The sequence below is a fragment of the Folsomia candida genome, unplaced genomic scaffold, assembly GCF_002217175.1.
Source record: "Folsomia candida strain VU population unplaced genomic scaffold, ASM221717v1 Fcan01_Sc001, whole genome shotgun sequence".
Lineage (NCBI taxonomy): Eukaryota > Metazoa > Arthropoda > Collembola > Entomobryomorpha > Isotomidae > Folsomia > Folsomia candida.
Window position 1 is genome coordinate 11271961 of NW_019091193.1, and position 22595 is coordinate 11294555.

At 37.1% G+C, this 22595-nt stretch overlaps 7 protein-coding genes and 1 long non-coding RNA gene across 15 annotated transcripts; 5 read left to right on the forward strand and 3 right to left on the reverse strand.

Annotated features, from left to right (window-relative positions):
- Window positions 1-35: 35 nt before the first annotated feature.
- On the reverse strand, window positions 36-1822 carry LOC110842519 (RNA-binding protein 42). Its single transcript, XM_022088276.2, has 5 exons — window positions 1594-1822; window positions 1101-1349; window positions 614-990; window positions 334-528; window positions 36-235 (listed from the first exon to the last, which is right to left on the reverse strand). The coding sequence occupies exons 2-5, from the start codon at window positions 1346-1348 to the stop codon at window positions 114-116; spliced, it is 942 nt and encodes a 313-aa protein (XP_021943968.1). The 5' UTR covers window position 1349; window positions 1594-1822; the 3' UTR covers window positions 36-113.
- Window positions 1823-1875: 53 nt separating this feature from the next.
- LOC110842516 (serine/threonine-protein kinase prp4) lies at window positions 1876-7317 on the forward strand. 4 transcript variants are annotated; one of them, XM_022088270.2, is made up of 10 exons: window positions 1876-2041; window positions 3151-3312; window positions 3405-4517; window positions 4754-4841; window positions 5110-5436; window positions 5733-6052; window positions 6181-6506; window positions 6589-6695; window positions 6761-6892; window positions 6960-7317. In XM_022088270.2, the coding sequence occupies exons 2-10, from the start codon at window positions 3161-3163 to the stop codon at window positions 7161-7163; spliced, it is 2769 nt and encodes a 922-aa protein (XP_021943962.1). In that variant the 5' UTR covers window positions 1876-2041; window positions 3151-3160; the 3' UTR covers window positions 7164-7317. The 4 variants fall into 4 exon arrangements, with proteins under 4 accessions (XP_021943962.1, XP_021943963.1, XP_021943964.1 ...); XM_022088271.2 differs by having other exon boundaries at window positions 1876-2034; XM_022088272.2 differs by lacking the exon at window positions 1876-2041 and adding an exon at window positions 2899-3034.
- Window positions 7181-7896, reverse strand: LOC118433894. The gene is made up of 2 exons (XR_004833650.1): window positions 7741-7896; window positions 7181-7663 (listed from the first exon to the last, which is right to left on the reverse strand). It is a non-coding gene; the product is annotated as an uncharacterized LOC118433894 (long non-coding RNA).
- On the forward strand, window positions 7435-9753 carry LOC110842518. 2 transcript variants are annotated; one of them, XM_022088274.2, is made up of 4 exons: window positions 7435-7558; window positions 7656-7807; window positions 7892-8012; window positions 8103-9753. In XM_022088274.2, the coding sequence occupies exons 2-4, from the start codon at window positions 7721-7723 to the stop codon at window positions 9476-9478; spliced, it is 1584 nt and encodes a 527-aa protein (XP_021943966.1). In that variant the 5' UTR covers window positions 7435-7558; window positions 7656-7720; the 3' UTR covers window positions 9479-9753. The 2 variants fall into 2 exon arrangements, with proteins under 2 accessions (XP_021943966.1, XP_021943967.1); XM_022088275.2 differs by having other exon boundaries at window positions 7455-7558; window positions 7703-7807.
- Window positions 9754-10389: 636 nt separating this feature from the next.
- On the forward strand, window positions 10390-13419 carry LOC110855130. 3 transcript variants are annotated; one of them, XM_022103552.2, is made up of 3 exons: window positions 10390-10657; window positions 11952-12092; window positions 12185-13419. In XM_022103552.2, exons 2-3 carry the CDS (start codon window positions 12023-12025, stop codon window positions 12895-12897), a joined length of 783 nt encoding a protein of 260 aa, XP_021959244.1. In that variant the 5' UTR covers window positions 10390-10657; window positions 11952-12022; the 3' UTR covers window positions 12898-13419. The 3 variants fall into 3 exon arrangements, with proteins under 3 accessions (XP_021959244.1, XP_035702245.1, XP_021959252.1); XM_035846352.1 differs by lacking the exon at window positions 10390-10657 and adding an exon at window positions 10715-10841; XM_022103560.2 differs by lacking the exon at window positions 10390-10657 and adding an exon at window positions 11061-11268.
- Window positions 13420-13733: 314 nt separating this feature from the next.
- On the forward strand, window positions 13734-15544 carry LOC110860716. The gene is made up of 3 exons (XM_035846362.1): window positions 13734-14392; window positions 14504-14640; window positions 14754-15544. The coding sequence occupies exons 1-3, from the start codon at window positions 14332-14334 to the stop codon at window positions 15246-15248; spliced, it is 693 nt and encodes a 230-aa protein (XP_035702255.1). The 5' UTR covers window positions 13734-14331; the 3' UTR covers window positions 15249-15544.
- Window positions 15361-20099, reverse strand: LOC110860707. Of its 2 annotated transcripts, XM_035846347.1 has the most exons (12): window positions 19979-20096; window positions 19862-19882; window positions 19479-19642; window positions 19258-19393; window positions 18962-19173; window positions 18797-18883; window positions 18497-18702; window positions 18303-18416; window positions 17174-17383; window positions 16911-17090; window positions 16303-16819; window positions 15361-16239 (listed from the first exon to the last, which is right to left on the reverse strand). In XM_035846347.1, the coding sequence occupies exons 3-12, from the start codon at window positions 19591-19593 to the stop codon at window positions 15644-15646; spliced, it is 2373 nt and encodes a 790-aa protein (XP_035702240.1). In that variant the 5' UTR covers window positions 19594-19642; window positions 19862-19882; window positions 19979-20096; the 3' UTR covers window positions 15361-15643. The 2 variants fall into 2 exon arrangements, with proteins under 2 accessions (XP_035702240.1, XP_021965492.1); XM_022109800.2 differs by lacking the exon at window positions 19862-19882 and having other exon boundaries at window positions 19979-20099.
- Window positions 20100-20166: 67 nt separating this feature from the next.
- LOC110852974 (interferon-inducible double-stranded RNA-dependent protein kinase activator A homolog B) lies at window positions 20167-22480 on the forward strand. The gene is made up of 7 exons (XM_022101167.2): window positions 20167-20321; window positions 20633-20739; window positions 20824-21136; window positions 21201-21365; window positions 21454-21609; window positions 21671-21909; window positions 21990-22480. The coding sequence occupies exons 2-7, from the start codon at window positions 20644-20646 to the stop codon at window positions 22242-22244; spliced, it is 1224 nt and encodes a 407-aa protein (XP_021956859.1). The 5' UTR covers window positions 20167-20321; window positions 20633-20643; the 3' UTR covers window positions 22245-22480.
- The last annotated feature ends 115 nt before the right edge of the window (window positions 22481-22595 follow it).

Genomic DNA, 22595 nt, shown 5'->3' on the forward strand with positions numbered 1-22595 from the left:
ATGGATTTCGCCCCTGCCTAATCACGCACAAAAAATCGATTTGAATGAGTAACTTTACTATCAACTATTATTCTAATAATAGACAACACTTAGCTTAGTAATGGTAAAAAAACTTATTTTCGTATATTTGATAAAAGTTGGTTCCTTTCCTTTTCCTTTTTGCGTGCTTCTTCAATATTTCTGTTCTTCCAATTTGATTTACGAAGCTTGATTGGCCTGCTTCCAACATATCGACCTATACAAGAAGACGTAAGAAGAAATGCCATCAGTACTTGACACAAGAATAATATTTAGATATAATAAAAACAATTTTATGGAATCTTCTCGAATTACCGTCTAGTTCCTTTATAGCTCTGACAAAGTCATTTGGATCCTTAAAAGACACAAAGCCGAATCCTTTCGTTTTGTTACTCCGTTTATCCCGTACAACCTTTGCTTTCTGGAAAGAAGGATAACGTCCGAAGACTCGAGTTAAAACCTCGTCAGTTACATCGTTTCCTAAATCTCCGCAAAACAGGCGGAATCCATCTGTACAATACATATATTGAATATTATTATATATTTATATTCAACCTAATCATAAGTAATATGCCATGCAAAGTAAATAAGTTACTTGGATCCCAATCTTGTAGTGTCAAATCTTCCCAAACTTGTCCACCAGCAGATCGAAGGGCTTTCTTGGGTTTCCTATCCTTATCATCTTTTTTCTTTTTCTTCTTTGGTTTCTTCTTTTCCCCATCCATGGCAGAAGATATCATGGATGGTTTCGGATTTTCTAGTACTTTAACCACAGATGGGCCCGCAGCTGCAGCAGAGGAGGATGATGATCCGGGAAGGGATGGTGCCTTTGAAATAACTCCAACGGAACTGCTCGACGATGCGGCTTGTTCCTTATTCCCCAATTGCGGCGTTGCAGCTATTGTTTCTTGAGATTTTACTCCTGAAGGTGGGAGTGGTTTCGCATTAGCATTATAAACTTGAGGGGCCCCACTATACAAAAAAGCATGTTTAAATTGTCAAAAGAAATGTCCAGGTATGAAGCGTATCAATAAGTTTGAGAAATTGAGCAGACTCGTATTATCCATAAACAACCTGAATACCTGATAATGACTGGAGAAGGCTTAACAACCAATTGCGATGGTGGGGGTGGAGGAATATTGTGATGGTGGTGAGAAGAGCCCGTTCCAGGGGGCATTGGATTTGAATGCCCGTGACCCATGGGTCGACGTAACTGGGCAGGAATGAACGATCTCGCCATTGTTGTGGGTGCCAAGGAGGAAATTTCCTGCTCAAATCGGTCCATTTCCGATTCGATCATCTTCTTTTGGTGGTTGTACGGGTCTCCCATTCTAAGCATAAACATAAACCTTTTTCATACAATTGATTACAAATATTGATCTTTAAATCCTTTGTCAGTGTTTTATCAACGCAATTGAACTGGTCCAACTGCATTGAACTAATTAAATGATGCTTAATTTAATTTATGTATTTAATTAATGCAGTTCATTTAATTAAATAAATGATCGTCACTTAATAATTAACTGTGCACCAGTAGGATTTTTCACAATTTTAGTTTAATGGTGTAATACTTACGTCGTTTGTCGAGTCCAAAACCAAGAAAGCAAGAATATTTATTTTATTTATTGCAAATTTATTTATGTTATTATGAAGTTGTTAAAAAAATCCTTGGCAAAAATTTATATTTTGAGTTTTTGGGGATCACTTGAATTTGAAGTTTTTTAACGTGAGTGAAAATATCGAGTTGTGCATCCACCGCCGTATTCCGCTGAGATAGTTGGATTGGCGGACAGGCTCAGAATTCACCAACGACACCACCAACTCTTCGGCTCTTTCTCTCCTCCTCCTCGGCTGTACTCCTTCTGCTGCTACCACCGCTGCTGCTGACACCACCACTCCCAAAACAAATTACAATTAATTGTAATTAGCTAAATAACTCCAGCAATTACGGTTTAATATTTGAGTAACCACTGGCCCATCATCCGTAAAAATCAACTTGAACCGGAAAAAGTCCAGGTTATAGGTTTGGAAACAATTCAGGAACATTACGGGCAGACGGACTCCTCTCCGATGGGGGAATGTGATACATCAAAATGTCGGGTTTTCCATGCTGATCAAGAATATATAAATTTTTTGACCGGCAAACGTATATTAAGGTCACAAAAGAAGGTCAAAGGTCAAAATTTTTTATTGCATTTTTGGACGTTTCGGAGAATTCTAAGACTTTGTCTCACTTTCCCCCATGGCGGGAAATTTTTTGGGGTGACATGAGATTTCTAGTGTCTAGCTAGGACTGCTAGCTAGGACTGCTAGCTAGGAATGCTAGCTAGGACTACTAGCTAGGACTGCTAGCTAGGACTGCTAGCTAGGACTACTAGCTAGGACTGCTAGCTAGGACTACTAGCTAGGACTGCTAGCTAGGAATGCTAGCTAGGACTGCTAGCTAGGACTGCTAGCTAGGACTACTAGCTAGGACTGCTAGCTAGGATTGCTAGCTAGGACTGCTAGCTAGGATTGCTAGCTAGGATTGCTAGCTAGGAATGCTAGCTAGGACTACTAGCTAGGACTGCTAACTAGGATTGCTAGCTAGAATAGCAACGCTTTCCGCGTACCTAGTAAATCTAACCTAACCTGCTCGCTTCGCTCGCTTAAAAACGAACAATACCCCAATATTCGGCACAATTACGATATTTGATGACACACTTTACCCCAGCAATCTAATAGTGCCCCAAAAATTTTACACTTTGCAGAAAAATGATCGACATTCGATATTCTACAAGAGAAACTAGTAATCTCATGTCACCCCAAAAAATTTCCCGCCATGGGGGAAAGTGAGACAAAGTCTTAGAATTCTCCGAAACGTCCAAAAATGCAATAAAAAATTTTGACCTTTGACCTTTTTTTGTGACCTTAATATACGTTTGCCGGTAAAAAAATTTATATATTCTTGATCAGCATGGAAAACCCGACATTTTGATGTATCACATTCCCCGATCGGAGAGGAGTCCGTCTGCCCGTAATATACCACAATTCATCACATTGAAAATTATCCAAATTGTTAATCAAAACCCTTGTTGTGGCTTGAATTCAGTTTCAAATTGAAGATTTTTACATTCGTTATTAACATTACAGTAACCACATTATGGCCAGCAGTTCAGTCAGCTCACAAGCCACGTCCCCAATCCCATCAGACCTGAAGAAGGTTGCTAAACGGGTGAAAAAGAAGAAGGAAAAGAAAACCAAGCATAGCAAACATGGCAAGAAACCAAAAGATAAGAAAGACAAGGATAAAAAGTACGTGTGTAATAATAAACTAACCATTTGTCTATAATATTATGTTCCAATATTCTATTACTTGTGTATTCTGTTTTAATTTTTCTATTTAGGAAGCATAAAAAGGAGCACAAGAAACACAAGAAATCGAAAGACCCAACCACTGATGATGGGACACATGTTGATGATGGAGCTTCCACCAATATACAAGTGCCATCCAGCCCGGAAATGTCGCCTTTAAGTATTGATGCAAGTTCTAAAAATATTGGTACATCAATATCAATAGCTGATGACATTTCGAACGCTTCCATCGCTCTCTTGGAAGATGAGATGAATTTGGAGGAATTAATGAGACAAAAAGAATTATTGCAGAAACGTCTGGCTGTTATTGAGTCTGATGGAAGCGTTAGTAAGAGACATCATACTAGTGAAAAGGACAAGAAACGACATTCTTCCGAGAATAATTTAAATGGAAACGGAAACACTACCAACAAATACCGAGGCCATCATCATGATAAAACAGAGTCTCGCAGTTTAAAGAAGGACCAGTTTGCTGAATTGAATCCTACTCGTGATGTTGATGATGAAATACAGTTTCATTCACAAAGATCCACCAAGCAAAATTCTTCCCATGATCGACACGAAGAACCTTTAAGAAAGAAAACCCGAGTTCATATTAGCCCAAGTGGAGAAAGTGAAGCCAAACAACACAACACGAATATTTACCACCACAAGAATTCTAATGATCGAAAAGAGAAAGCAAACGAAATGAACGATTCGATTAAAAGGCATGGTGGAAAGGATGACAGTGGTGGCAGAGGTCCGAGACCAAGCAACTCTCCAAGGCGTGATCGTGAACGCGATAATTCACGGAACAACAACAATAGGGATTTTGAGAGGAGCGGTAGGAGGGGAGGGGGTAAAGATTCATTAGATCATCATAATAGGGACAATAGGGGAGGAGATCGGAGGGATCCAAATCACCGAGGTGATTTGGACCGAGACCGAAATCATTTTAGAGATGACAGAGATAGTAGAAATAGACATCATCAACAAGACATGCATCGGAAGCAACGAGGAGGAGATGATCGAAATAGCGATCGCCGTGGCAGACGTGGTTCGCATTCGCGAAATCGAGGAGAGAGAACCAGCGATGGCAAACGAAATAACAATAAAGATGAGGAACACCATAAGCGAAGTCGCAAGCAAGAAGAATCAGAGGACGAGTAAGTCAAATTAACCTTTAAGTCTAGTTTTAAAATTATTTACGGTATATTATTGCATATATATATACGCAAACACATGGTTGATTGCTCTGGTGATGGGTTCTTATAAATGGTCGAGTACAGCTGATTGGTCGCGTGCCAGATTACTCCCGTGGTCTGCATTACTAAGTTATTCATTTAATAGTAGAAATATTGTAGATTGTTGAATAATCAACTTTATATAAATGTACTTCAAGGGAGCTGGACATTCAAATGAACGAAGAGGATGAGGACGAAGATGCCATTATCCAGAAGCGACGACGGGAACGAGAGGAGCTGATGCGGGTATTTAAGCGTTACATACAATTTAATTTTGCGTTTGTGGTTATATTTAAATGTACGAGTTATTTGAAACCGCTATTTGCAACCTTGCAACACAAATATGCAATAACACAATAGAATAGACCAGAGTTATTTTTTCACTTTTGTCGTGTTTTCTTCGTAAAGTCTTATTATTTATCATGGCGGTTTCAAATAATCATTGTCTACTTGTGTCAAGTACAATTATTGTTACAATCGTTCAGTCATTATTTATCAATTTACTATTTTTCAGCGCTTGGAAGCAACTGAGGATTCTAACATGTCAATTGGATCAAAATCTAGCGTGAGCCCTTCTGACAGTCGAGTTTTATCCGAGCAGAGTGAGATTACGCTCGATAGTGATAGTAAACTTTCTAACTCTGTTCAATCTAAACCCTTCCAATCTCCTCAAAACAGCGTTTCCAAGACCAGTGATACCAGTAATAGTGCCCATCGCAATTTTGGTGAAATAGCTGATGACGATGTTCATAAAGAGCTCCACAAAAAATCATCTGAGCCAGTGGCACGGAAAGAAAAGCCCAAGTTTACCGAACAAGACATGTTTTCGGAACACTTTGATGTAAGTTTTAAATACTTTTTCCAAATTTCAGTAAATTATTGCTATCTGACGGCATCACACAAATTATTTTTTCATTACTGTTGAGAAAATTATAAATTATTTAACTCGATGCCAAATTAAGCTGTTAGGATAACTACCATTCAAACAAACTGTATTGCTGAATGGATGTAAACCTACTCATACAATATCGAAATTTCCACAACCCTTCTAAGATTTCAAAATTATAACATATTCTATCTCGTCATTGATACTCGTAAAGTTTTACATTTTATGCGGTTATTGTTTTATTGTTTTAGAGTCCTTCTGAAGGTGTCGAAGGTTGTGTTATTGGGCGTGATGAAAATCCTAACCTGACAGATAATTGGGATGACGCTGAAGGGTATTATCGTGTCCGTATTGGGGAGCTGTTGGATGGCCGCTACACAGTTTACGGATATACTGGTCACGGAGTATTTTCCAACGTTATCAGAGCAAGAGATGCTGCGAGGGATAATGAAGACGTTGCTGTCAAGATAATTCGTAACAACGAAATCATGCAAAAATCTGGATTAAAAGAGCTTGAAATATTAAAGCGCCTCAATGATGAAGATCCAGATGATAAGTACCATTGCGTAAGGTCAGTTCATGCATATTTACGACGATGAAAATTTACATAGCATTACGTTTTTGCTTCGGAAGCAAAATATATTGTGATACTTTAATTTTAACTTTAACTTGATGGGTGGGTTTGTTGTTCTTTTACAGGTTAAAGCGACACTTTTCCCATAAACAGCATTTGTGTATGGTATTTGAGCCTTTGTGCATGAACTTGAGAGAAGTGCTAAAAAAATATGGGAAGGACGTTGGCCTTCACATCAAAGCTGTCCGTTCGTACTCTCAGCAACTGTTTTTAGCCCTAAAACTTATGAAGAAAGCTAACATCTTGCATGCAGATATCAAACCTGATAACATTTTGGTGAATGAAAGCAGACTGCTGTTGAAACTTTGTGATTTCGGTTCGGCAAGTTATGCTCATGAAAATGAAATCACTCCATATCTGGTCAGTAGGTTTTACAGGGCTCCAGAAATAAGTAAGCATGATTTCTCTATTCTCTGTCCCATACCTGCTTTATCCGACCTGATTTAATACATGTTTTCTTATGGTTTTTACAGTTTTAGGCTTATCCTACGACTATGCATTGGACATGTGGTCCGTCGGATGTACAATTTACGAGCTATATACGGGGAAAATTTTATTTCCGGGAAGCTCGAACAATCAGGTAATATTTGTCAGCATCTTAAAACGTTGTTTGCTTTTATTAAATAAATTTTACACATTGAGTAGATGATGAAGTACTTCATGGAGCTGAAAGGAAAGTTTTCCAATAAAATAATTCGTAAAAGTGCGTTTAAGGACAGTCATTTTGATAGTAACTGCAACTTTCTATCACACGAAGTGGACAAAGTTACTGAAAGGGTAAATTGATCACATATTTATTTAATCCTACAATTTCCACCATCACATTGACTTTAATTTTCGTTAGGATAAAATTGTGACAATGTCGTCTGTCACCCCTACAAGGGATTTGCTAAGGGAACTGGTTGGAAATCAAGATCTACCTGCCGATCAGTACAGAAAAGTGACTCAGTTGAGAGATCTCCTGGATCGAGTGCTTATGTTGGACAACAACAAACGGACAACTACAAAAGACGCAATGTCGCATCCATTTATAACTGAAAGAATTTAACAAGTTTCCTTTTCGTGTCTCCTTAGACCTCTGTCAAAATCATAAATTTGTTTAGTAAAATAGTATTATTGGTTTTGACAGTTTTAACTAATTTTATAATTAAGCGTCTAATTATTATACATGTCGTTATGAATAAAAATATATAATAAAGGGATTTAATATGTGTTCAAGATTCAATTTATTTAAGGAATCAGAACAATATTCACTTGCTAATTGTGTATTAAAATCACTCTTACTGACATAGATAATAAATGATGACGATGGCATACAGCGAGAAAGTGAGCATCATTCATTCATCCATCTCGATCTTCGCTTTGGTGGCTTTCACTTTCCTCATGTGCAGGGAAATTATGAGCTCTCTCGCTCGTTGTTCACTTTCACTAAAACACACGCAAGTAAGTACGCTTCGGTCTGATCTCGGCTATTTCTAAATTTTATAAAGTAGTAGTGGCACATTTTCACAGCTGATGTGGCTTGGTCGTCTTATGTTAGATCCGGGGCTAGATCAAAATAATTGACTATCTGAAATTGATTCCAAGTGACGCAGTTTGTGAACAATGGAAAAAGAACGGGTTACCAGTTTGAGTTGTATACCGACAATCCCAGCCAAGGACAATGTAAACTTCCTAAACATTCCGCTCGAGGTTTGCTATTTAGTAATTTCAATCGTCTTTTTTCTCATAAATTTGACAAATGTTTCATTAAAATCAATTATATTATGTATGCAGATCAGGGTAAAAATTTGGAAAGGATTGAACTCGAGTGATCTTGCAAGAATGAGACTTCTGAGTCGACAATTCAAACAAGAAATTGAGCAGCATTTGGATTTTCACATTAATTTGGATCAAGGTTTCTGAATAGATAAATTTGTTTTACACACTACCAAAAGTGTTGATTTTTTTGTGTCATAATTTATCGTTAATTTGTGTCAATTTACAGGTTATCGCGGATATCGAAAACTTTGTCGGTTACACGTACGATCATGTACAATTACAAACTTGACAAACCCTAAACTCCCATCTGGACCTCTGTTTGTTTTTCCAAGTCGACTTAAAAAATTACGACTGGACGGAAATGTTTCAAAACAAAATTTACTCAATATTCTCAACCAATGTAGAGATATGGACCATTTATCTGTCACTCATCAAACGATGGGAATTCCTGAACTGTTTTATGACCCGCACATCAAGGAGTGCTTACGAAATAATCTGCAACACGTCACAAAGTTGGACGTCCAACTATTAAGATACCCTATGGCGGACCCATTCATAACAAACCCAAACATGGACATTATGCTGACAAACTATTTCCCATCATTAAAAAGTTTCAAACTTTGTTTCTCACTGTGGGGAAATTATGTTAAAATTCTACACTTTCTTAAAAAACATGCATCCACGCTTCAGGAATTGGAGCTTTTGGTTGGGGATAGCGTGGATGCTAAAAATACAAAAATATTCCTACAGTCCAACCGCTCTCAAGATCGTCGTGTTAGAGAAATAGTAGACATAAAAGTGCTCTCATCTCTCAAATTGACAAAGTTTATTTTACGTGATGATGTTTTAAACACAAATCCGACCGTGGCACTCTTCTTTTTAGAAATCTTGGAGCAGTTGACAACATTAAAAGTTTTCCAGTTTTATTCTCCTGGTGAAATAACGCTGCAAAACGTGCAAAGTATTGTATCTAATAATGAGAATACTCTGGAGGAATTTATAATCAGCAATATAAAGAAACCTGCGGCTCCAGTTGCAGAAAATCTAAATAACCACGATGATGATGACGAAAATGATCAGGGGATTAATTTTCCGTTAGATATGTCGATATTCCAGAGGTGTGGGAAACTGAAGAGATTGGAATTATCTTGTAACACATGTCATAAAACTGCTGGAGTACAGGCGACATGTTTCAAATTATCCAATTTGCATCTCATATCTGATGCTATCGAGCGAGTCTGTCTGACAGGCTTCCAGATAGATCTCCAGGAACTGGTGCATTGGTCAGAGAATTCCGCCATGAACTTGAAAGAGCTTTGCATTGCTGATGCAGGTTCCGTTATCAAGTACTCTATTTTATTGGGATGTGTCCTGAAGAACTGTACGCAACTTACGTATCTTAATGTCCGCCCCACTGTGGCCAAAATAGACAATGTTGTCGACGAGGCCGAGAGGCTGAGCGAATTGAACGAGTTAACCAAACTGTACAATCATTTCATTGGTACTCCATTTGACGAAGACGATCTCGATGGCTTTGAAGTCACCAAAATTAGCGATACTAGTCGGAAATGGGTCCAAGAGAATATTCAGTATTGCATTTAATTGAAAGGGTTCTATAATAAGCTAGTATGTATCTGTTTGCATTCTATTACTTACCAACTTACGCCAAAGAAACATTCTTATTTACATACATTCTAAATTTTAAAATGTGATATGTGGTCTGTATGTGAAAAGTGTTTTGTATCAAATTATTAAAATCTGATTATTTTTATTTATGGTAATTTTGTATTATTTCATAAACTGCAGTATTGCACGATATTTTAAACCCTTTAGTGTTGCTTTTTGATCATAATAATAAACATTATTATATTTATTTCTGTATTGTGTTACTTGTGGTTATTTTATGTAGGTACACGTACGTATGCTAATATCCTGTAAATAAATACATTCATTTTAATAATTAAACTATCATATTGCTTTATCCATTTCATATTCCAAAAACTTAGCTATTAAGTTTTTCATATTTGCAGAGAAATGCATGCAACCGAATACCACGAAGAATTAGTCATTGTTTGGTTCCAAGAAAATCATGGTCATCATACTAAATTGGTGATCCACCATAAAACCATCCACTACTTTCGCATCTCTGAATAATAGTAATAACTTCAGACTTGCGACGTAGTTAAGAAGGCCCATTTCATCAAATCTTGTTAGGTTAGACTATAGAACTTGATTTGCTGATGGGTATGAAGGAATGACGAAGATCTCCTTTTAGTCAGTAGTCGTATTATTTTTCCATTTTAAACTGCATGCATACAAACTCGTTTTCTGGTATGTTATATTATGGATAACTTTACATGGTGGCTACTAAACTAATGTAATATCATCATCCATGGATGAGATGAAGTAGGATTTACAGTACTACCAAAAAACTTTGCAGGTGCTTGCAGAAGAAACTGATCTGCCTCTGTATGCGATAAATACGATTCCTAGCAGTTTATCCTGTACATGAATTTGAAATGAATATGACAGAAAGATGCTGGCAATTGGGAATACTTGACTTATACGTACGTACATATATTGGCGAAATAACTAACTAAATCAGTCCTAAAAGTGCTACTGGTGAACAAACAGATTTTATGGCACTGTTCTACATATAATACATATTTATTTTTCTACAAATTATTATTAGTGTTATACGCTAAACGATGTGATTGTATCTAGTGCGTGGTGGGTTTGTTTTGGGAAATAAAGACATTAAATGTTAATTCGAAAATATATGTAAGTACCTTTATGTTTGTTAGTGCTTCCCGTCTCACTGTGACTACATTTTGATATTTGCTGCTTAAATGTAAAGTCTTTAATAGTAAAAGCTTAAAGTTCAAGTCGTACTTATACGTATCATTCGTATATAGGCATAGGTACATATACCTACCTCGAAATATCACAATATCATTTCACGCAAGTACGTAGATTTTTGTAATTCAAATTGAATTATTCAATATTGTACAGGTGCTGATAGTTTTTTAACACTATGGTAAAAAGAATTGTCTAGTGCAGTGCTGGAAACGGATGCCTCATGAAAAACAGCATGTGAAGTGAATAAAGGCTGCAAATTAGGCTTTGAATAAGGGGAACACTTGAATGAATCACTTATGTACTTGCTCATGAATGATTTTGACCAGATATTGCCCAAGGGTTGAACTCATAGAAATATACACATAGTCATTCGTAATCCGTTCCATCTGTTTGTTGAATGATTTTAAATCACTGCAAATTCGTGATTTTTCTGATAAACTAATCCGACTAATTAAAAAATAAGTTAAAAGGGCAGAAAATAAACGCACATACACACGAACGACGCTATGAGCATTTGCTCGACCATTTCAAGAGTAAGTGCTTGGATTCTATAATAATAGATGCAAGCATAATTTGAATTATCGAGTTGAGTTTTCAAATTTGTAAAGTGTTACAAATTGTGACATGGTAGTAGCATGGCTGGGAATTAGAAATGTTTGTTTACAGTGTGCGAAAAAGATTTTTCATCTGCCGAAACTACTTGAGCCATGTCTCCATTCGAAATATCAATAATGAATTTGACACATTTGGCCAGCCAATAATAATATCTGTATAAATACCAAATTTCTACGCTACGACTTATGTAAGTCTAGCAGTGGCTAGTGTCCATCAGCACATTTTTAACACATGCAGTTATATGTATAGTATGTTTAACTGTACAATTGGACATTAGGGACGTGTGTCTGCAGTTTAAACACAAATTAGAATTGATGGGATGATGGTTTTTATGTTTTCATGAATTGCTGATCTTTGCTCATTTGTAGCTATAACCATGCGCATTTCATTTCTTGTTTTGTAGCCTAATAAGAATTATTACACGAAAATTTTCTGAAAAACAGTCAAAAGGTACAAAGTGAATCTATGAACCTACATACATACATAAGTATCTAACTTACAGTTTTCGCATTTATCAATCATACACTTCGTATTTTATTATCCTTACTAGCATCCATTTATACATGTGCATGATCAATTCGAATTTTGGTTTACTTTTCAGAAGAGAAGATTAATACTCCAACAGTGATAATCAAATCTAAACCGCACAGCAAGAGAACAATTGTTTAAGTCATGGCGTCCTCGGGCAAAATAGCATCAATTAGTTTTGCCATCCTGCTCTCAGCGTGCGTATTGGTTACTGGTGAATAATTTTTCATACTATTTTGAGAAATTCATTTACTTCTAAATAAACTAATTGAACTGATTTACTTCTAATTCATTTTATTACAACAGAATTGGAAGCACGTTTCTGCTACAAGTGTCTCTCTATGAGTTGTCCTGCTGAAAACAATATTTGCGAGGATGTGAGAGCCTTTGTCGTAAAGCAATTAAGAGAATATTATCACGTGGGGTCATATCTTGCACCCTGTCCAGACCAACATGATGGAGCCGAGTGGCTGAAAATGCAAGTGGTCGACGTTCCTTGCCCGGGGAGTGGGTCGTCCCCCACTTGCACTGCTGGAAGGATACAAATAAAATCATTCAGCGGGGACGACACTCCTCCGCTTATCTCACACGCAACTGTCCTTGGTTGTGCGAATCAGCAATTGCTACATTCCATCAGAAATGCTAAAACCAAATCTCAATGCGATTTGATTTCTAAGAACGGGACAATGTCGACAAACACTTATCATCGGATGCTGCTGGAACATTGCAGTGAGGCGCAAACGGTGTGCTACGACACGGACTATTGTGTGGATCCAGAGCAGAGTGTTGTGAAAGATTTTGTGAATATTCATCATTCCATTGGACGTTTTGATTACGGATTGGTCATCGGAACCATTGCATTTATTATTGTAGTATTTGCTGCAGTGATTGGAGCCAGTTTATGTTCATTTCCTATCAACAAACCCTCGAATCTTCCAAAAACCAGTGAAGACGCTGATTTGATCAGAATTCGTCCAACATCATTGTCCACTCAAGGCCTGGAAGACGGGACGACGTGAACACGAAAATTATTTAAATCTCTAACGTGTGTTTATTTTATCTGAAATCACTTGATTGATTATCTCTATGATCTGAATTCATTTCTAGTTAGTTAATTTATATAGGAGAAATCTTATGAATTCGAGCACTATCTACTAAAAAGTAAATAATATATAAAGTTTTATAACTGGTTTTGTACATGCAATTGAATGCAGCTCTTGTTAATCGAAAGAAATACTCATGTATGTTTAATATATGTATGATAGTACAGCCTTTAATATGTACATAAAAGACTGATGGCGTGAACCAATTCTAAAATTGGCAATGATCAATAGACATACATAATATTTAAAACTTATTGATAAAGGCTTTCACTGTAATCAACATGAATGTGCAATGAATACATTGTGTTCAATACTAGATTCACGACAACGACGCCGATGTACGCATGCAAAGTTATATAATCCAGATTAGAATTTTAAAATAGCTCTCGAATTTTGTATTTAATGTTATGCCAATAAACATAATATATACATTTTTGACTTTGCGAATTTTGATCAATGTCTTATTATCGAGAGTCAAGCATTTATGTACCAAAGTAGGAACCCAAGTCTTTTGGATAAAACGAGAGAAAAATGAGACTCCACTACTGCTCCATGGATTACCGAACCATTTGCAGCAATAACGCAACGCAACTTCCCCAAGATGAACGGACTGAATGCATAAATAGGGTTGAACTGGCTGAATGTCTCATCCTCCGTAGTATAGAGCTTTATATGGAGAGACTTTTTTATACAAGTTGGTGGGTGAGAAGACCTAATGGAACAGATGAAAGTAGTAATAATGATGAAAAGAAATGAGTACTATAGCAAAACTAGGCACCGCATTTGCTACTACTAATATATACTGGACTGAATCAAAGGAGGCACACCATTGCATATTGTTCTTATTATCCTTGCCAACTTCTGCAAACTTCTGTTCCAAAAGGAGTGAATACTCTGAGTCTGGCTGGAGAAACAGTGAAAGCTTATGCTTCTCATCTCATCCACTGGATTACACAACTTATCAGAAAGTGTATGTGAAAGCCGTGCAAAATGGTATTGAAATTCAAAACGTCCATCTTTATTCGCATTTGAGGAGTATTGAGGACTCGAGGTAAAAGAAGGAAACTTTTGTGAAACGAGTAATTACCATGTCTTGACTTCTCACCACCACAAAGTCAAGATAACACGAAATAATATACTTTCATTTAGAAAAGAGAATATAATTTCCTCATAAACTTTATTACAAACATCAACGAGTATATTGAAAATTCGTGTGAGTCATGAAAATTAAATTTTGAAAACCACATTAACCTTTAACCAACCTTTCCTGTGATATTCCATCCTCCTCGTTACATATACACTAAACTATAAATATTACGTCTATTATACATAAATAAATACTCTCTGGATATGATGGGACATAATAAACTGCCACTCGTGCTCATGCTTCTTGTGCTCCAAATATTGCAAGGCAAGCCATTCATAAATATTTAAATGTGCATGCGTACGTAGTACGTGCGTACGTATACCGTAAAAACTGTGACCTAATGTAAAATTTAACCGGAATTGTTTTTATATTTAGATGCATCATCTCTGAAATGCCACACGTGCATCAACCATTTGTGTCCCGAGTCGCATCCTTTCCTCTGCGAGTCAACGAGACAGTTCATCCTGGAACGTCTTAAGGACATTTACTACTCGTATGGATCTCAAGTCAAGGTAGTTGTTCCACTCTATTTCCGGTCTTCTATTTACGTAATGCGTATACATTGATGATTTGTACATTGTTTTACATTGACTAAACTACAATTATGCATTTCTTATTCTTGAAGATGTGCCCCGACCCCCATGACGCGGATGGGTGGGGAAATCTGGCCGCAACCACGACGGGACGATGTGGGGAAGAGTCCGAAGGGGAAGCCACCTGCTCCTTGGGCAGGTTTCGAGTGATCACGACCATCGTGGATAGCAAGGAAAACGTGACGTCCTATGGAACGTCCTTGGGATGTGCTAAACGTAAATTGCTGGACGTGGCCAAAGTGGCGACGAGAAATAACGAGTGCTCGCTAGTTCATGGTCAGAGCGTGGTGCGAAATTCGTTACGCCACAGAATTGAAATAGAACATTGCTTCACGGTGAGCGAGATGTGTAGAAATGGTGACTTTTGCATCGAAGCGGAAAGCAGTGCCGTGAAAAAGTTTAGAGAAGATGTTGAGAGTGAGGGGTCTTCCGTTCCTTTGGGGTTAATAATCAGCGGAGTCTTGTTACTTGCTATTGTTATCGGCGTCTTATTTCTTTTGGGAATTAAATATGATGTCAGACATTAAAAGGGATATAGACCAAAGTACTTCCGTAGTATTTATACATTTGTGTACAAGGATAATGTTGTTGTTGACTAACTAATTATGCGCTTCTTGGTATAGAAATAACTGTCGACGATTAATTTAATTTCGTATTTTTATTACCGTTTGTATAAAATTTCAGTTACAATACAAACACAACAATGCTACCTTTTGCTAACGTATAGTACCAAAAATTATTATCAGTCTATAAGAAACCGTTCATTCATGTATTCGTTATGAATTATTATTACTACAAATGAAATAAATTTTTAAGTAATCAACGTAAGAAACAAACATAAAGAATTATATGTATAGTAGCTACATAATTGTAGTAGTACCCGTCACCGACGCTTAAATAAGTTAATGAGTATAAACCTAAATTAATCCAAGTAAACAATGTCGCTTTCGTCCGAGTCTGAATGATTGCTATTAGCAGCCATCTCGCCATGTTCCGCATTGTCGCTGCTATCCTCCATTTCATTTTCATTTGAGTAATTATGTTCGTCGTCCGCATAGTCATCTCCTTCGTCATCTTGGTTCTCTTCTTGCATATTGTTTTGATTGTCGGCATCGTCTCGGCCGTGATCATGGAGTTCATCTACTGGTTGATATGAGGGCACTTCAGCGGCAGAGGCCAACATATTTGAAACAAGATCAGAATTAGGTACAGTAACATCCGGAAGACTGTTGTAGTCATCATCAGGTTTCACACTTATAAGATCATCTGTGATTTGATATACAGGAGATTGACTTATGACTTGAACATTTTCCACTTCTGTCACGTTTTCATCATCCTGTGTAGCTGCGTTGATTTCGAGTGGCTCGATGTACTTAGATTGTTCAAGTGGTTGAAAATCTGACATATTCATTAGTTTTTTATTTCCCCCCTGATCAATACAGTTTTCTAAAGCGTCTGAAGCAATAAGGTCTTTATTATCATCTAGTAGGTAGGAGGTAGGTGGACTGATGGCATCGTCTAGTAAACAAATACCTATGTTAAATGATTAAATGAATATTCAAAAACCTTTAAATGTACAACCTTTGAAATCTTCAATTTTTTCTTGGGTATAAAACATGTTTTCATCAATGTTCGTACTGGTCACACCCGTGTTTTCGTCACACATTTCTCCATTTACATTGTTAGAATCTGACTGCATTTCTAAAGCAATGGCGGTTGTAGCGGATTCATCGTTTATTATGGCTTCAGTTGTCTCATTTTCTGCAGGAATAGAATGATCCTGGGTAACATTTGAGGACTGGTCAATATTGCCGTCCCCTTGTTCGAAATCATTGGCTAGATCAATTTGAGACCCATTTGGTTCTGTTTCTGCTGATATTGGATCAGAATAAGCTTGCGGTTCTTCTTCGTCTTGGACTAATGGTTTCGCAACTACAGTTGGCAGTGGGATAATGGAAACCATGTCATTTTCCACATCATTCGACCAAACACTGCCGGATGGCACAGTGTATGAACTACTAGTATTTCCAGATTGAAGAGTATGGAGAAGTTCCTTAAAGTTGCTAATAGTAGAAAATGCGATTTTGTTATCGGACATCTAAATTTCACATACAATGATATAAAATTAATACAGACTTCAAGTAAATAAAATAAATTATAATGACTTATTTTTAATAGTAAATTCTTACTTCAAACGTTTGTCGCCCATGTACAAGTCGTCCACGCTTGAAATCTGCGTCAATTTTCAGCGCAAGATTCATGTATGAATTCAAGTTGGGCGAAAAATTGTCAGCATTCAATTCCCGAGTACCCTCTGTCAGCAACGCGTTCGGCTGGACCTTCTTTTCAGGGCCAGAGCGCTGCAACATCTGTTAATGAAATGGGGGAAATAATATGTTCAATATTACAATTCTCTCATTCACTAAAAAATAATAAACACTTTTAATCTGACCTTCCGCCATGGACACCAAAACCAATGACTAGTAATTGGATCCAATTCCCGTTGTTTGACATGGGAGTGAGGCTCACGCTGAGGAGTAGCAGAGGCTGCATCTTCCCTGGACACACTCGATGGAAGGGGTGAGCACACCCACAAAGGAACTTGTCGTAAACAGAGGTGACATTGAAGAGCGTTAAGATCCATATCATCCATTGTCCAGCCCTGAATAAATAAATGCACATGCAGAACAATTAATTTTTTGCTAATATAATCATGAATAAACCTATCAGTACAGCTTTGCTTAGCCCGAACCCGGAATGATTAGTAAATCCATGTTTGTCAGTAGTTTTCTATGAATCCTATGACATTATGTGCTACAATTTTGCACTAATTCTTCCATCAATCCTTCGTATTACTAGGCTCCAAATTCTAAAAATATTTACTATCCCTTCCCTTGACTACTTCCTAGTGGAGGTCGTCTCTATAGCCCCCCTGGTTAATTTTTGTTCATATTTACCTTCATGTTATTTCGTGAAAAAGCAGTATGGATCTCTGGTCCAAATTTCAGCTTTCTATGTTAATTTCTGAAAATCGGTGGGGGTCACCCCATAGGGTCCCTCTAGATGAAAATTTTACAAATTTCACTTCATATTCTTCCATTACGGGCCATTAGCAGCCTCTATATCAAATTTCAGCTCGATTGGATGATTTTGAGAAATCGGTATGGGTCACCCCCTCGGGTACCTCCGGTTGACAAATTTTCCAATTTCACTTCATATTCTTTCATTAGGAGCCATTAGCAACCTCTGTACCAAATTTGAGCTTTCTATGACGATTTTGAAATTTTGGTGCATAATACCCCACCCACTCCGAAGACCCCCACCGGTCAACCACTGGACCGATTTCGCCCATCTTCGAACTCGTTTCCTAACTTTGTCCAATATGCATATGGTAAAAATTTCAAGTCAATCGGTCAACTCGTTCGAGAGTTATCGAAAGACAGACGGACAGACAGACAGACAGACAGACAGACAGACAGACGGACATGACAATTACATAAGCCCTGGTTCGGGCTAAAAATGCAAAACTGAACAAAATTGACTACAATCCAATAATCAATGCAGTGAAGAAATATAATTACGTTCAACATCAAGAACAGTGCAGATTGCTCAATCGACTTAAGTGAGGTGCCTTCAATGATTTGAAGAAGCTGCAGTTCGGTCTTGTCCTTAAATCCAGTCATATCAAATGAATCCTAACAAAAATAATTATTCTGCATAGCTCATTGTTATTTAACTATGGCCTAATTCCACTTTCTTGAGAAAATTATCATACCAAGATCCCTTGATAACAACTAGATAATACTGGAACTGTTCTCATGCGGTTGAATGATTGGGCCGCGTTTTTCATATAAGTTTGCATATCATTCCCTTCAGGCAGCAACAAAATGTTCAACGGTGATGGACTCCTCACCCAGATGCAGTCACTCATATGTCCAATTTTATGTATCTGTTCCTCAATTGACGTAGTCCATTCGTCTACTATAAACCAATAGTAGTAGCACAGTTTAGAAGTTGAATGTTACAAAATTATAATGGTAAATAAACTTGAAGAATGAAGTAAGGAACAACGTACATTGTGAATCTCCGTGATCATTGGGAATGCTAAGTAGATTTCTACAAGAAACGCAGAGTAGCGTGTTTTTTCCAGCAATTCTCCAGCCTGTGTAAACCCACAATGTAAAATATTGCAGTTTGAATTAATAAATTCAGATTGTACCATTGAATTTATTCTAGTTACCGTATCGTGCACACTCATAAGCGCATAGCCGATTTGGCTTGCCTGACCACAGCCTCAAATCAAAAGTCCCAACTCTCGAGAGAAAAGCCTTGACATCTAATGGGGTGTGACGTTCCTCCATTCTCAGCTCGTCAAGAGGAATAACATCTCGACTATTGGTTGTAGCTTGGCCATATCCTATTATACCACTAAGATCCCGTTCCTTACCGATCCTATTGATTTATTTATTTATTTTAGTTCAGAGGCGACATTAGCGCGTTGGTAATATTTTAGATTTGGAGAGACAATTAACTTACTGCTGATCATAGCGTGCCAACTTGGCTGGTTTAACAGATACCGTCAACCGAATCATTTCACGTGCGTGTTTCATTTTCTCGTCGATATAATTCCAAGAAGCTTCATCCTCTCCAAGTGATGGTAGGAGGGGGACAGCTAGATAGAATGCCAAATGAATGGATAATGAAATACCGTTACACCTATCACCAATTTAAGCCTGTTAATATTTTTGGTTGACTACCTTTTCTTTTGAGGGGCGCACGTACATCTTCTGGTTTGACAGGATCTGCCGACTCATGACCTTCCTTCTCCGCCACGTGCGGCGTGGAGAGTTCCTCTGGAAGTGCAGCCGGCATCTTTCCCTCTCTTTACCTTCTTATGTGTCGCAATGAAAGTCTGGCAGATCTGAAGAGAATAATTTATTCTCAATGGTATTATGGTTAATTTGATTTACACCTACGTAAAACGCACAATTTCTCTATCTTTCCTATCAATTATCAAACGACACGTGGTGGTCAATGAAATATCTACTCCTCAAAACTAGACGTTAAAAATGAACAAGAGCTACCTATCCGTCAATCTAATATAACTGATATGATAAATGAGTTTAATTAAACTACGTACCACATACGTACAGTACACACACTGTAAAAAATACTGAATAAAGAACTTGGCCAATAATAAATACTAAAATTAGTAAATTACAATTAGCAATTTTTCAAAATGAAATTAGACAATTACCCGGAAAACCACAGGGATGTCTGATCATAAAATTAGTAAATTTCAATTATTTGTAATTTTTCCACGTTCTTCAATAAATTCAACTCGATGGATTTGATAGTGTAAAGAGTAATCCCGGCCCCGTAATGATGAAGTGATTTGGAAGATGGGGCAAAGCAATCGTACACAGACGTCAAATCTGCAATCTGAGGGAAGTTCGAGAAATCGGAATGATCGGTTGACTGTTCTAAAATTTTAATTCGGCTCCCGAGTAATTTATACATTGCTTTGTAGGTAGATAGACTGCGACGACACACAGTTTATGTGCTTTATCACAGCTTTGTATCAAAATACAGGACGACAGGTAAGTTATGTAGCAGAACTTCCGCTGGACAATTTATGAATGTGTCAATACGTGTGTATTTAATACGTACAAAGTAGTTATATTTTTAAACGAAACACTATTAATATAATTGCATTTTAAATCAATCTCAACAATATTTTCAATTGTAATAGTTTCAATACGCGTTTAAAATTACATGTAATTTACATGTAAATTCTAGGACACTGCCTAGAATTTAGAGGCCCCATTGGCAAAAAGTTACGCCAACATTTCGACTATAACAAATCGAGTTTCTATTTATTAATAAAATAGTCTTTTTTTACGCTCTATAGTCATATTCAAGATGCACTCCCATAATGCCACCCCCACGAGTTCCAGCTTCACGTACCCCACGCAACAGTCAAGTCATGGAGGATACTCGACAACTTTAGGCTCAGAGGTTGTGTGAATAATTACATATATTAAGATCAGAGTGATGAGTATAAAGAATTATAAATATTGTCATATGATGTGGTTTTAATAGATAAACTCCATCGTAATGAGTCATACTTTGCACTCACCAGTTTATACTCGTCCGCAGCAATTGGGATACAAGGCCAACTCTCCATTGTCGACGTCGGAACAATTAATGATGAAATCCCAAATTTCTTCTGATCCTTCTGAAGGAAAAAGTAATCGACGGATGGATCAGTTGAAGACACCAGTGTCTCTGCTTAACGAGGTTTGTGCAAAGGCAAAAATCACCCCCCAGTTTGAAACGTCGGAAAGTGGACCACCGCATGATCGGGTTTTTGAATGTCTCGTGACATTTCACATGCATGGTTTAGCTTTGGAAGGTAGTATTCTACTTCTTTTCATACATTACGTACAATTTTATTATGCACACTTGTATGTACAAAGGAAAGGGAAAAGCACGGGCAAAAAAAGATGCCCGACAAGAAGCCGCAAAATCACTATTGATGTCCATGGATGAAAAAGTCGAGAAACTTTTAATCCCTACTAAATCTTCTACTGATGAACTTGACTGTCAAAAATCAGGAACAGCATTGGATTGTGATTCTGATGGTATTTTACGGTTTAATATTATTCATGATGCATTTGTAATTAATGTTCAATATAGTAATCTCGCTGACCAAATCGTTTTAATTTATAGTAGAGGGGAACCCAGTTGGAGAGCTGAATGACTTGTGCTTAAAAATTAAGCGTATGCCACCAGAATATGAAGACATCGAGACGAAAGGAAAGCCACATGAGAGTGTGCATACGGTGGCATGTAAATTAGGAACTCAAATCATGGAACAGGGTCGAGGTAAAATTGTTGAATACTAAAGTTCATTTTGAACGAAAAAAGTAAATGTCTTCGTTTTCAGGGCGTACCAAGAGACAGGCAAAAAAAGTTGCTGCAAAGAAAGTTACTAAACGTCTGACTGAACTCTTGTTGTCCTCGCCCGACCAAGAACAAGACGGTAAAGATGGATGTATAATTGAAAAAATACAAGCCCTCACCCTGCCAAAGAGCAAATCATCAAAAACCAAAGACACTTTTAACTTGAGTCAGTGGATCGCCGATTTTCGGGAACGATCTGGAGAAAAGTTGACATCCTTGAATGTAAGAAAATAAGTTCATGTGTGCTAAAATTATACATTTATAAAAATTGTGAAAAGCATATATACTTCATTTTATTATAGGAGACCACTAAAACTACGAGTGATCCTACTAAACTACTAAAAGAAATTGCTGATGAACAAAAGTTCAAAGTCGAGTACATGGACATTGACAAGTCTGCAAGAGGGGGCGAGTCGTCAGAAGAAACGACATCGATCTTGTCGATTGGAATAGAACCTATTGCAATCTTTTTTTCTACAGGGAGTAGCAAAACTCAAGCTCGAAAAGGCGCTGCAAATCAAGCTATTGAATTTTTAAAAATTGTAACTAGAAAGTAAAAGTTACATTATTGTTACATTTCTTTAGCTAATATTTATTCGATCTTGCTTATATCTTGACTTTTGGCTCTTGATAAACTAACATTGATTATATTAATTAATGAATGAATTATTTCATTATCCCAATGACAGTGGTGGGATTGATTTTATACATATAAAATTGTAGATCTCATTTGTCCTTAATTTAGTTGAATTTGAATAAGAATATCCTTGTCTTATTGATTTTATTAATTGTATAACAATAATCTGACCTTGATTTGTGAAGCCTTTCGTCAAACTATAGTCATCACTATTAATGCCTACATCAAACATGTTTAATGTCGTAAAAAAATCAGCATGTTTTCCTTGACA